This window comes from Elephantulus edwardii, unplaced genomic scaffold (assembly GCF_000299155.1).
Source record: "Elephantulus edwardii isolate Elephantulus edwardi_28Jun2011 unplaced genomic scaffold, EleEdw1.0 scaffold00192, whole genome shotgun sequence".
NCBI classification, from domain to species: domain Eukaryota; kingdom Metazoa; phylum Chordata; class Mammalia; order Macroscelidea; family Macroscelididae; genus Elephantulus; species Elephantulus edwardii.
In genome coordinates, this window is record NW_006399942.1 from 4,539,677 (window position 1) to 4,553,489 (window position 13,813).

The following is a 13,813-nucleotide window of genomic DNA, read 5'->3' on the forward strand; positions in this document are numbered from 1 at the left end:
TTTGACATCCTCCCACAACTCATCTGGTCTTCGCTCATTAGTGTTCAAGGCCTCAAACCTGTTCCTGAGATGATTCTGAAATTCAGGTGGTATGAAATGCGGCTTTTCTTTAACTATTGTCACTTAACAAAGTTGATAGAGTTTTCAGAGACATATTTTATAGGAAATGGATGCCACTATTGCTTTCAAACCTGTCTTAAAATAGGAACTCCACCAAACACTCTCCACCATAGGTAACCATTACAGCATTTGACATGCCAATGGCACAAGTTTCAGCATCACAGCAACCCTTGGTTTCCTCAATGCAGCATATTGACAGAAAAGTGCTGTGCTACTTAGAAGAATGTTCCTCCAAAATAATAAAAACCTACCTTTAAATACAAAGGCCCTCCCCAAAGTCTTATTGACGCTAAACAAGATGCTTAAATTAAAAAAAAAAAAACCAAACAAACACAAAAACCATAGTACAACCAAAAACCCAACCAATGTAGCATGTGGCTGTTGTTATGTGCCATTGAGTGGCCTGCAATGTATAGCGACCCTACATACAGCAGCTCTGAACCCTTCCCTATCCTGAGCCAGTCTCACTACTTCCAACACACTAGCCTCCATTGCCCAGATACTGTGTCAATCCATCTCATCCAGGGTCTTCCTCTCCTGCACTGTCCTTCCATCCTTCCAAGTATGATGTCCTTTTCCAAGGACCTGTTCTGGCCATGTGCCAAAGTATATGAGACAGAGCTTCAAAATCCTAGCCTCCAAGGTAAGACTTGGTTTCACCCTCTCCAAGACCTATTTGTTTTCTTGGCAGTCCATGATATGTTCAAGACTCTTCTCCAGCACCACAACTTGAAGGCATCTTTTCTTCTTCTGTCATTCTTAGTCATTGTCCAGCTCTCTGAAGCATAACAAGTAATTGAGAAGACCATGGCCTGGATTAGGTGTACTTTTAAACTGGCACTGTTGCTTATCAGCACTCTGGAGAGGCCCATAACAGCAGATTTTCCCAATGCAATTTGTCTTTAATTTTCTGACTGCTGATGCCAAGAGTGTTGGTTGTGGATCTGAGCAAGCTATAACTACTACAACCTTAATATCTTCTCCATCTATCATGGTGCTACCAATTGGCCCAGTGGTGAGAATATTTGTCTTCTTGATATTAAGCTTCAATTCATATTGAAGACTATAGTCCTTGACTTTCTGTAGCAAGAACTTCAAGTCTTTTTTCGTTTCAACAAAGTTGCGTCTTTTCCCTATTGTAGATTGTTGATAAATCTTTCTCCAGTCTTAATGTGACACTCCTCTTCATAAAACCTTGCTTCCTGAATGATCTGTCTGCAGATCGATTGAAAATGACAAGACACATCCCTGATACACTCTCTTCTTAATTTTAAATCATGCAGTGTTTCCTTGCTCTGTTCTGAGGACTGCTTCTTGGTCCTAATATAGGTTTCAGATAAGCACAATTGAGTGGTCTGGGATTCTCATTTTCCTCAAGGTTAGCCACAGTTTGTTGTGATCTACACAATCAAATGCCTTTGCATAGTTAATGAAACACAAAAAGACATTCTTCTGGTACCTTCTGCTTTCTGCCAAGATCCATCTGACATTGGCAATAATGTTTCTAGTGACACAACCTCTTCTAAACTCAGCTTGCATTTCTGGTAGTTCTCAGTCAATGTACTATTCCAGTCATTTTTTAGTAATCTTCAGCAGGATATTGCTAGTGTGTGATATTAGTGATATTGTTGGGTCACTTTTTTTTTTAATGGGAATAAATATTAATCTCTTTCAGTCAGTTGGCCAAGGAATTGTCCTCCAAATTTCTTGACACAACTTGGTGAGCACATGCAGGGCAGCAACTGGTTGCTGAAATATATCAATTGGTATTCCATCAATTCCTGGGGCTTTATCTTTTGCCAAATCCTTCAGAGCAGCCTGAACTCCCTCCTTCATCACTATTGCCTCTTGCTCATATGTTGTTTCTTGAAATTCTTCTGTGTCAGCCAATTCTTTTTGGTACAATGAATCTGTATATGCCTTCCATCTGCTTTTAATGCTTCCTGAATCATTTAATATTCTGCCCATAGCATCCTTAAGCATTGCAACTTGTGGCTTGAATTTGTTCTTTAGTTCCTTCAGCTTAAGAAATGCTGAGCAAGTTCAGCCCTTTTGATTTTCTGACTCTAGCTCCTTGAACATTTCCTTATAATACTTTGCTTTGTCTTCCTAAGTTGACCTTTGAAATCTTCTATTTAGCCTCTTAACTTTTTGATATATTCTCTTTACTTTTACTTCTTAGTGCTCTAGTGTAATATTCAGAGTCTCTTCTGACATCCATTTTGGTCTTGTCTTTTTCTTCCTTCTTTGTAATGACTTTTTGCATTTTTTATGAATGATATTATTTATATCTTCCCCAAACTTATCTTGTCTATATTCATTAGTGTTCAAGGCCTTGAACCTATTCCTGAGTTGGTTTTTAAATTCATGGAAGATAAACTCAAGGTCAAATTTTGATTCCTATGGATATAATTTAACCTTCTTTAGCTTTAATTTGAAATTGTATATGAGTTGTTTATGGTCTATTGCACAATCAGCCCCTGTTCTAGTTTTCATAGCTGATACTGAACTTCTCCAATGATTCTTTCCACAGAAGTAATAGATCTGATTCCAGTGCATCCCATCAGATGAAATCCATGTGTATAGACTGTATTCATGTTTCTTTTAAAAGATATTTGCTATTAACAAATCATTGTAAAGAATTCTATCATTCTACCCTCAGCCTAATTTCTGTCACCAAGTCCATATTTTCTGACTACTGATCCTTCTTCCTGGTTCCCAACTTTTGCATTCAAGTATTTTCCATATTATAGGAAAAAATTACATGTGGGGTATCTACAGCCAATAGTTGCCTTCCAGGCATTCTTCAGTTCTCTTAATGTTATCAAAAAAGAAGCAATATTTGACTGCAAGATTGACAGAGTATCCAACCTGATAAAATAGGGTGATTCTGACAAATTTTTAGGATGAGTTACATTAAAAATCACAGGAGAGGAGCAAATGGGGGGGGAGGGGTTTGTGCGGGGAGAAGGGTGCAACAATGAATAAATGGAATCCCAAAATCTCTGTAGATGTTCATTGAAATTAAAAATAAACAACCTAAATTAAAAAAAAATCACAGTGAATGCACAGTATGAGTTGGATGTCTGTACAGAGTAATGTTGTGTTGTTTGTCCCCATTTTGTATCAGCTGGACTTGCCTTTCTAGAATTATGAGACCACCTTGGAGAAAGGTGAGTGGTGCATGACACTGGGGAAGCACCTTAAAGTGTTTCCAGATCATTATGTCCATTGTCCTCTGAAGTAATTGCCTGTTGTCTCTGCTGGCCTTTGAATCAGTGTGCAAACTCTATCATAATAATGGGGGTCTGTTCCTATTTTTACGTGGCTTAACCACCAAGTATCCAAAGCTTAATGTGCTGTGCTCTGTAAATATTTTATGGATTTAACACTGGTAAACTTGCCTTGGATGCCAACACAATTTTAGGGATAAAATATGATAAAAGTAATAGTACTTTACTAACATCAAGTGATTTTATAGCTGTAATCAGTGAGTGTGGTTTGTGGAGGCCCTTGAAGTGATATGTGCGCAAGGAGGGATAAAGAAAATAAGAGTGGATTTGAAAGTGTTAAAAAAAACCAAACAAAAAAAAAAAAGAGGATGAAAGTCACACAAGGGTTGAGGACTTTTCTTCATAGGGTTGCTATGAGTCACCTACTGACTCGACGGAACTTAACAACAACATCTCTTATTAAAAATCATCTAAATAATTTTATGCCCCAGTTTTTCCATTTGAATTTCTAGAAGAGCAGGCCAATTTGACTCTGATTACATTAGAATGTTGTTTTGTGTAATTCTTCTGTGTCAGCCAATTTTTTGTGTGTGTACAGTGTCTCTGTGTACTCTTTCCATCTTTTTTTGATGCTTTCTGGATCACTTAGTATTCTGTCCATAGCATCCTTAAGTATTGCAACTCAAGGTTAAATTTGTTTTTCAGTTCCTTCAGTTTAAGAAATGCCAAGCGAGTTTGTCCTTTTTTTTTTTTAATCCAGTACTCTGCACATTTTATTATAGTACTTTGCTTTGTCTTCCTGAGCTGCTCTTTGAAATCTTCTGTTCAACTCCTTAACTTCTTGGTTTCTTCCCTTTGCTTTGGCTTCTCAGCTCTCTTTGTAACGACCATTTGCAGTCTTCCTGGATGATTTTCTTGATATGATCCCACATCTCATTTGATCTTCATTCAGTAGGGTTCAATATCTCAAAACTGTTTCTGAGATGGAGTTGAAATTAAAGTGGAATAGACTCATAGTCAAGTTTTAGTTCCTGTGGATTTGATTTGACCTCTTTAGCTTAATTTGAATTTGCATATCAGTAGTTGATCTGTACCACAATTAGCACCCAGCCCAGTTTTCACAGCTGATATTGAGCTGATTCTTTCCACAGATGTAGTCAATCTGATTCCTATGCAGACCATCAAGTAAGGTCCCCGATTATAGTCTCTACCTATGTTTCTTACAAAAGGTATTTGCAATGAATAAATCACTGGCTGTACAAAATTCTATAATTTCATCTCCAGCCTCATTTCTGTCACAAAGCCTGTGTTTTCTGACACTGATTTTTCTTCTGTTTCCAACTTTTGCATTGCAATCACTCATTATTATTATTAAAACATCCTGGTTGCATGTTCAATCAATTTCTGACTGAAAAGTTTGGTAGAAATAACATATTTTCTCCTCTTTGGGGCTGGTTGTTGGTGGATATATTTGAATCATGGTGGTATTAACAGGTATTCCTTGTATGTGTATGGATATTATCCTGTGTCTCACAACACTATATTTCAAGGTTTATCTGAAAATGGTCTTTTCAACTATGAATGCAACCCTATTTTTTCTCACCTTTTCATTCTTACCATAGTAGATCATATGATTTACTGAAAATGTCCCATTCTAATCATCATTTCTCCAATGCTTAGTACATCAATATTTCTGTGTTCCATTACTCTCTTAAGAATATCCAGTTTTCCTGTATTCATGCTTCTCACATTCCACATCACTAATGTCTGTCTGTAACTGTTTTCCCTCCTTTGTGTCTGCCAACATGAAAACTCAGCCTCAGGTATCATATCTACTTGTCTAATGTAAAAGTGCTTTATTGTGCATAGTGTAGTTGGCGAAACGAATTGAAGCTCAATATCACAAAAATGAAGATTCTCACCACTCGGCCAATTAGCAGCATCATAACAGATGGACGAGAGATTGAGATTGTTAACAATTTTAGCTTGCTTGGTTCTACAATCAACACTCTTGGCACCAGAAGTCAGGAAATCAAAAGACAAATTACATTAGGAAAATTTCCTTTCAGGGACTCACCATAGTAGTAAAGAGCAATGACGTGATGAGGTGTGCTTGATCCAGATCATGGTCTTCATAATTACCTGTTAGGCACCAGAGAGCTGGAAAAGGACCAAATATGACAGAAGAACTCCTGCCTTTGAGTTGTGGTGCTGGAGAAGAGTATTGTACATACTATGGACTGCCAAGAGGACAAACAGTTCTATTTAGGAGAGAGTGAAGACACTCTGTTCTTTAGACGTAAGGATTCTGAAGCTATTTCTCACATTCTTTGGGCATGCTGCCGGGAGGGACCATTCCTTGAAAAAGCACATCATGTTTGGAAGCTTAGGAAAAGAAGATCCTGGTTGAGATGGATTTACACAGTAACTAGGGTAATAAGGATAGGTGTGTCAGAGACAGTGAGATTGGCTCACCATAGGACAGGATTCAGAGCTATTGTGCATTGGGCCACTATGAGTTGTGGTTGACTTGATGGCACATAACAACAACAACAACATTAGAATAAATCTTGAGTATAGAGAGATCTTGCTTCACCATTACCACAAACTGGTGGTATATTGAAATATAATCTAACATATCTCCAGAACACTACATGAAGACATTTTTTTAACTTTCTTCTTAGAGCCATCACAGAGATTGACAGCCACATATACTTACCCTGGTGTCGTAGCAATCAGGGTCTGCTTCCTCTGCACAGCATTCTTCAGTCAAGGACACAACTTCTTTCACAAGCTCACGGACCTGTCCAAATGTACTACTGGGGAATTTTCGGCTGTATAGGACCATAGATCTGAAGAAAGAAAGAAGTAAAAAAAACAGTTAAAACTCTAACTAGGGATTTTTTTCATATGTTTATAAATTAAAATATTAAGTTTGATTTTTAAAAAGAAATATTACATATATTTTTAAAAATTTTTGTCGACAAATAAATATAAGGCTTCATTAGAAAAAAAGAAAACAAAACTCGAAACAAGTTGATTCTTACTCATGGCAACCCTCCAATGGGTTTCTAAGACTTTAATCTTACTGAGAGGTGACTGTGCCATTTTATTCCCCTCAGATGGCTGGTAGATTTATACTGCTGAGCTATTGGTTAATAGCCCAGCACTTGACCTGCTATTTCACCAGGGTTTCGTAAAACACTAGCAAATAGCTCTTATTTAACTCTTTAAAATATTAAATAAGAAAGATATTGCTTTGAGGACAAAGATGCTCCCGACCCAAACTGTGATATTTTCTATCACCTTATGTGCAAATGAAAGATAGGAAATGAACAAGAAAGGCCAAACAATAATTGTTGTCTTTGAATTATGAAACTGATATAGAATATTGAATGTATCATGGACTTCCAGAAGAAGAAACATTTATTTTGGACAAACCATAGGCAGAATACTCTTTAGAAGTGAAGATGACACTTCATCACAAAACTTTGAGCATGTTATCAAGAGGGACAATTCCTCAGAGCAGGACATTAAGTAGGGGGTCAGTGGAAAAGAGGAAAATGCCCATCAAGATGGTTTCACAGAGTGGCTGCAACAATAGGTCCAAGCACACCAATAATTATGGGATGGAACAAGACTAGGATGTGTTTTGTTCTGTTGAACATAGTGTTGCTGTTAGTTGGAGCTAATTTGGTGACAAAGCAACCATAAATTATAAAGAATTTCTATTAAAAAGTGATACAAATCATACTTTCTATTAATCTCACACAGTGGTCTTTTTCTGTTTTCTTGAGCCTTCCCCGATGAGTTTTTTGTACTTAAGTCCCTTTATTGAATGGAGTCCTATGTGCTATGCATTCTCATTTTACCTTAGAAAATGATAATTTATTTGTTAACTTAATTTAAAAGTATAGTTATATAAAGCAAATGGACTGTAAATCCAATGATAACATACAGGTAGAATATAAAGAAACAATCAACTCATAACTCTGAGTTAATTTTATCTCATAGCCACCATCTAAAACACGATAGAACTGCCCTTTTGGTTTCCAAAGCTGAAAATCATAAAAGCCCTCTGTTACTCCTTTTCTCCCATCTTTCTCCCACAGGGCAGTTAGTTAACTTTTCATCTAACAGCTGAACTCTTAACCATTTCTCCACTACAGCTGCTTATTCTCAGACATAGTAGCTAATTCAACTGAGGTCTTTAAATATCCTCTGCTTGACTGATATTTCTGCCCACGTTGATTGTGAGAAACTCCCACTTTAAACACAGATCAGTTGGAAACCTCCATGTTAAATTAAAGTTATCTCAGACTCAGTTTTACTTAAGGCCAAGATTACAAGTGAGTGACTGGAAAAAACCCCCTCATTGCCATCCAATTAGAACCAAGTCATGACTGACCTTCCAGTGGGCTTCCAAAGCCTATAAATAACACCAAAGAACATTGTTTGTCTTTCTCCCTCAGGGTAACTATTGTATTCAAATTGGACACTTTTGAGTTGGAAGCACAACCCACGAGGCCACCAGCACTCTCAGTGGCTGAGTAGATGCTGCTTACTTACAAAGATCTAAAATCATCTTTTCCCAGATTGCGGAGCTCTGTGCAGACTTTATTCTTTTCATAATCACGACCTGGAAAAGTAGAAATAGAAAAAATGGAAACTTTTCAATTTGAGTAAAAACTACATTAAATATAAATTTATATGAGTCTCCCACACATGCTTTAATGAATGTGGTATTTTTCTCAACATTTGTATGATTTTTATTTTAATCTTTCCAGATAAAAAAAATGTATTGCGATGGGAAAGTCTTCTGTTAGGGACCTCTCCAGGGTACTGAAGAGCAATGGTGTCACTCTAGAGACTAAGGTGCATCTGATACAGGCTATGGTCTTTGCAATCACTTGTTATGCATCAGAGAGTTGGACAAGGACTAGGGAGGATAGAAAGAGAATTGATGCCTTTGATCTGTGGTGCTGGAGAAGAGTGTTGAATGTACCATGGACTGCCAAGAAAACAGATTCATCCTTGAGAGGGTTAAACCATGCTGCTCCTTGGCGGCAAGAATTCTGGGGCTTTGTCTGACATACTTTGGACATGTTGTAAGGAGAGACAGGTCCTTGGAGAGGGACATCGTGCTTGGGAGGGTGGAGGGACGGCGCAAGAGAGGAAGACTCTCTATGAGGTGGATTCATTCAGTGACTGGGGTAATCAGGATGGGTGTGTCAGAGGCAGTGCGATTGGCACAGGACAGAGCAGGTTTTAGGGCTGTTGTACATAGGGTCGCTATGAGTCGCAAGCAGCTCGGCAGCACATAACAGTAACAGATATATTCTCACAATAGACCAAATTTTAGAATATATTTAATTCTTAGTGAACAGTTAAAAATAAAAATAAGTAAAGTAATACTGGATTTGTGTAACTAAAATGACATATTTCTACTGATGACTCAAAATCTGTTGACATAACAATGATTTTCTTAGATTTCATACAGTGTAATTTTGCTAATATGTCATACATCCTCTCTTCCTTTCTTCCTCCCTCTTTAAGTCTCCCTTTCCTGTTTTCCTTCCTCTTTTCCTTTCTTCATTCCTTCCTCCCATCCATTGTTTCAATATCACTTAAATCTCAAAAATAAATACACAAAAACCAAACAGGTAGAAGATATATTTACATTCCAAAATGATAAAATAAATATTTACCTAGTGCAGGATTTTAAAGGTGTGTATAAGTAAATGTTGCCTTAATTGTTCCATTACCTGCGATGATATACATATGAAAGGCTTAAAGTTCAGTCATGGATCTAATGTAAATTAGATAAAATATTTTACTGGTGGAAATCTCAGTGTTGTAAAACTGGGGGAATGGTGGTGAGTGCTGTTCCACTGATGAAAGAGGTTTCCAGAAACCACTCATAACTTGATGAGTAATTCTGAGTTACAATGAATGGATTCAGATTCAAAACATCTGAAGAGTGAGAGATGGCCAAATGTGGACAAAAGAGAGAAGCTGTGATGTAGCTTATAGATATGATATGGGTCAATTAGGGGCATAGACAAGATGCCCTTAAGTGTCTTTAATGTTTCTTTTTCCTTCCAAAATGTCTATCCAAAGGCAGTGGGCTATAAACAGGGAAACATTTATGTTTGAGCTCAGGCCATTTGAAAACCGTCCCTGAAGGGCAGTTTTAAGGAATCAGTAGGGTATGAGAGTTCTCCAGGGATTACAGAAGAGAGAATACAAAAGAATCCACGAAGAAAGAGTTTTCAACTTTTGTGTTATGGATTGGGTTATCCTCCAATAGATATGTTGAAATTCTAACCCCTCCCTCTCTCTCACAATGTGACTAGATTGGAAATAAGAGGTCTTTTTTGGAGATATTATTAATTACATTATAATGATGTACGGAAATTCAAAATCCCTTCTGAGTGGTGTCTTATAAAAAGAAAGAAAAGTGACGGAGTCAAGATACACACACACACACATTTACACATACAAGTTAGTATGGGGACAATTAAATATTCTGATATTGCAATTTTTGCTATGTGGTCGATATTTTGTTATAATCCATATAATTTAGCATCCTTGCGCAAGAAGGGCTAATCCTTGGAAAAGGTCTTATTCTTAGAAAAGGGAAGGATAAGTAAAACCAGGGAAGACTTTCAGTGAAATGTATTGACACAGTGACTGATACAGTGAGCCAAAGCACAGTGACCTGAGTATGATACAGGTACAAGCAAGGTTTTGATCTGTACAGAGGGTTACAATGATAGATTTAAAAAGGTGATCCAACAGAATGTGGATATTATCAAACAGTACCACATGTAAGCAAAACTTACTGAAGATTACCCAAAAATGACCAGAACAATAAATTGACAGAGCATTGTCAGAAATACAAGCTGGATTTAGAAGAGGCTGTAGCACTTAGGATATCATTACCAGTGTCAAAAGAATATTGGCTGAAAGCAGAGAGTACTAAAAGGACAAAGGCATTTGACTGTGTAGATCATAAAAAAATTGTTGCTAATACTGAGAAGAATGGAATCCCAAAACACTTGATTGTGCTTATGGTAAGTCAAAAAAGGGAACACTGCATGGTTCAAAATAAAGGAATGAGAAAGGGATGTATCCTTTTTTTCATAGCTTTTCAATCTATATGCTGAATAGAGTATTTGTGAGGCTGGACTTTATGAGGGCACATGTGGCATCAAGTTTGGAGGAAGACTGATCAACAACCCGCATTATGTGGATGACACAACTTGTTCTCTGAAACTGAGGAGGATCTGAAACATTTGCTGCAGAAGGTCAAGGACTACAGTCTCCAATATGGATTGGAGCTCAATATCAAGAAAACAAAGATTGTCACCACTGGGCCAATTGGCAGCATCACTATAGAAGGAGAAGAGACTGAGATTGGTAATAATTTCTCTTTCTCATATTCACAAACAACAATCTTGGCACCAGCAGTCAGGTAATCAAATTTAAATTGTTTTAGAAAAGTCTGCTATTAGGGACCTCCCCAGAGTACTGAACAGCAATGAAACAAATCTAGAGACTAAGGTGCACTTGATCCAGGTCATTGTCTTCTCAATTGCAACTATGCATTTAGGAGCAGAACAATGAATAAGGATGACAGACAAGAATCTATGTCTTGAGTAGAGGTGTTGGAGAGGAGTATTGAACATACTATGAACTGCCAAGAAAAGATATAAGTCTGTCCTGGAGAGGGTGAAAGAAATTTGCTGCTTGGAGGCAAGGATTTTAAAACTGCAACTTATATACTCTGAGCATGTTGCTGGGAGGGATCACGGGTTATTCCTTGGAGAAGGACATCATGCTTAGAGAGATAAAGGGTCAGTACAGGAGAGAAAGGCCTGGATAAGATGTATTTATACAGTGACTATGGCAATGGGATCAGGTGCATTAGAGATGGTGACATTGGCTTAGAATAGGGCAAGGTTCTATTTTTTTACAGGGTCACTTTGTATTGTAGTCAACTCAACAACACATAACAACATAGGGTTTCTATTACAGTCAGTTTGATGGCACCTAACAATAATGATATAGTTAGAATTGGATGTTAAGGTGATTGCTTATTGATTGTGATATTTTTTTATCTTCATTTTATTAATTTTTATGATCCTTTTTAGGATTTGTCAAACTGAATACTGAAAATCTCTGATGGTGTGAAGACTCAAGAGAGCTGGATAAAGCTACATGTAAGCAGCACTTCACAATAAGACTTTTGGTAAAATGACAAAAAATACATGGAAGGCAGAAAAGAATTCACATGTACAAATTTCACAGTATATTGAAACTAACAAGAGGAAGTATGTCTAACAAAGCATACCACCTACAAATAAGGCTTTGATATGTTAGCCGACCTTCACATCTAGCAGATTTGCTGGAATTTATTGATTAGTTTACATGTTTGGATTTTGTCACCATTTGGCACTGTCTCAAAGGTCAAAATAATGTGGAATATTTGCAAATCATCAATATTGCACTGAAGTTTAGAGCAGAAAGGAAAATAGGATAGAACTGTTTGTTCCACAGGTAGGTGATCAAAAGGAATTTACAAATAATAAAAAAGGAAGGCACTGGGACAACAAAGAATTAAAATAAAAGGTAGAAGTGCTCTTCTAAAAGTTAGTCTATAGAGGAAGCTTCTTCCTTATAGAATGTTTAGGTGGGTTACTTGAAATATATTTCTGTTAAAAAATAAGTGACACTTATCTATTTGAAGGGAATATTTATCGTTTAGAAGACTGATAGACACTAATAATTTTCTTGTTTAAAAATTAAAACAAAACTAAAAACAAGCCAATTAATGCTCAAGCTAATTTGTAATGTGATTATTGCAAATTGATTGATTGTGGAGTGATTTGAAATTCATGTTCATTTTTTCAAGACTGATTGAGCTTACTTTGATTTGTACAGTTAAGTCATGTCTTAAATGAATTGTAAATGACCTGATCTGTTCTTTAAGGTAGCATTTGATTATTGACAGAGTGACCTGGACTTTGATAAGGCTTTCGTAAATATTGGTAGAGTCTTAGTCACTCTGGAGAAACCATTTTCACTTCAAGTGATTTCTTAGTATGAGGTGTTTAAACATTTCATTAATAGAATTGTTTTTTTCTCTATTTGTAACAGCATGTTCCTCTTCTGTCTGTATTGCGAAAGATTCTGGTAGATCATATCCAACTCTGGGTTTTGAAAACAAACTTGTTTTACTTTTGAGAAACGTTTATTGTTTCATGAACCTGAACTCTCAAAAAAAGTTGAAAATATTAATTTTCAATTAATTTAATTTGCAACAGAAATACTTCCCTAAACCTAGTACTTGAAATTTGGACTTAGAGCCTCCTAAACTCAAGAGAACCTGGCAGTAGTATGAGAACCCAGAAACAGATCAAGGCGTTAGGTATTACAGAAGTGAATTGAGACATAAGGCATCATATCAAGGACTGGCTGAATGGAATGAGGTGTTGAACAGGGTAGGGGGAATGGAAGGAGATGCTGGTGGTGTAGGAGATAGAGAAGGTTCAGTATGGACATGCTAAAGGGGAGGGGCAACACTGAATCTATTGGTTACTTCTGTAATGGGGAGATATCTTTAGTCTGCTCCTTTCTGTGAAATGTTATCTGTCAGACATTCTAAATCTGAGTATCCAAATTAAGACAGACTAGGAAGAAGGATTGTCCATCCATTTATGAAATAACAGGCCTTCAAAAACCCTATTGACAATAGACCATACTTAGAGTAGATTAGCAGACATGGCAACTGATGCTGAGCCCTCAAATATGGAAATACAAAGGAGAAGGAACAGTTGTAAGCAGATACTAATGACTGGACTGTGGAATGTAAGAAAATTGGGCATGGTTAAGAACGAATGGAACACATAAATATTGCCATACTAGTTATTGGCAAAAAGGATGGGTTGCAATGGGACATTTTGGATCAAACTATTATATGATCTATTGTGTCAGAGATTAAAAGGTGAGGAAAAATGGAGTCACCTTCATAGTTAAAAAAGTAATTTCTAGATCCATCTTGACATACAATGTTGTGGCAGGATAATATCCATATACATACAAGGAAATCCTGTGAATACTACTATCATTCAAATATGTGCACCAACAACCAGAGCCAAAAAGAAGGAAATAGATTATTTCCACCAACGTGCAACCAGGAAATATTAATAGCAGTGAGTGAAGGGAATGCATACATTAGGAATAGGGAAGAAGGATCAGTACTTGGAAAAACATCACTCTGGTGACAAAAATGAGTCTGGAGATTGAATTCTGTACAATTAATGATTTATTTATTACAAATTGTTGTTGTTGTTGTTATGTGCCATCGAGTCGCCTGCGACTCATAGCGACCCAATGTACAACAGCCCTAAACTCCGCTCTGTCCTGTGCCAATCACACTGTCTCTGACACTCCCA

General features: G+C 36.9%; 1 protein-coding gene across 1 annotated transcript in view; it reads right to left on the minus strand.

The window, feature by feature from the left end:
• GC (group-specific component (vitamin D binding protein)) overlaps positions 1-13,813 on the minus strand; it is a 64,855-nt gene that overhangs the window by 23,828 nt on the left and 27,214 nt on the right. Inside the window, exons 3-4 of the mRNA XM_006896849.1 lie at positions 7,923-7,992; positions 6,073-6,205 (exon numbers count right to left, since the gene is read on the minus strand). Coding sequence (XP_006896911.1) covers positions 6,073-6,205; positions 7,923-7,992 — 203 coding nt within the window. The remainder of the gene's footprint in view (positions 1-6,072; positions 6,206-7,922; positions 7,993-13,813) is intronic.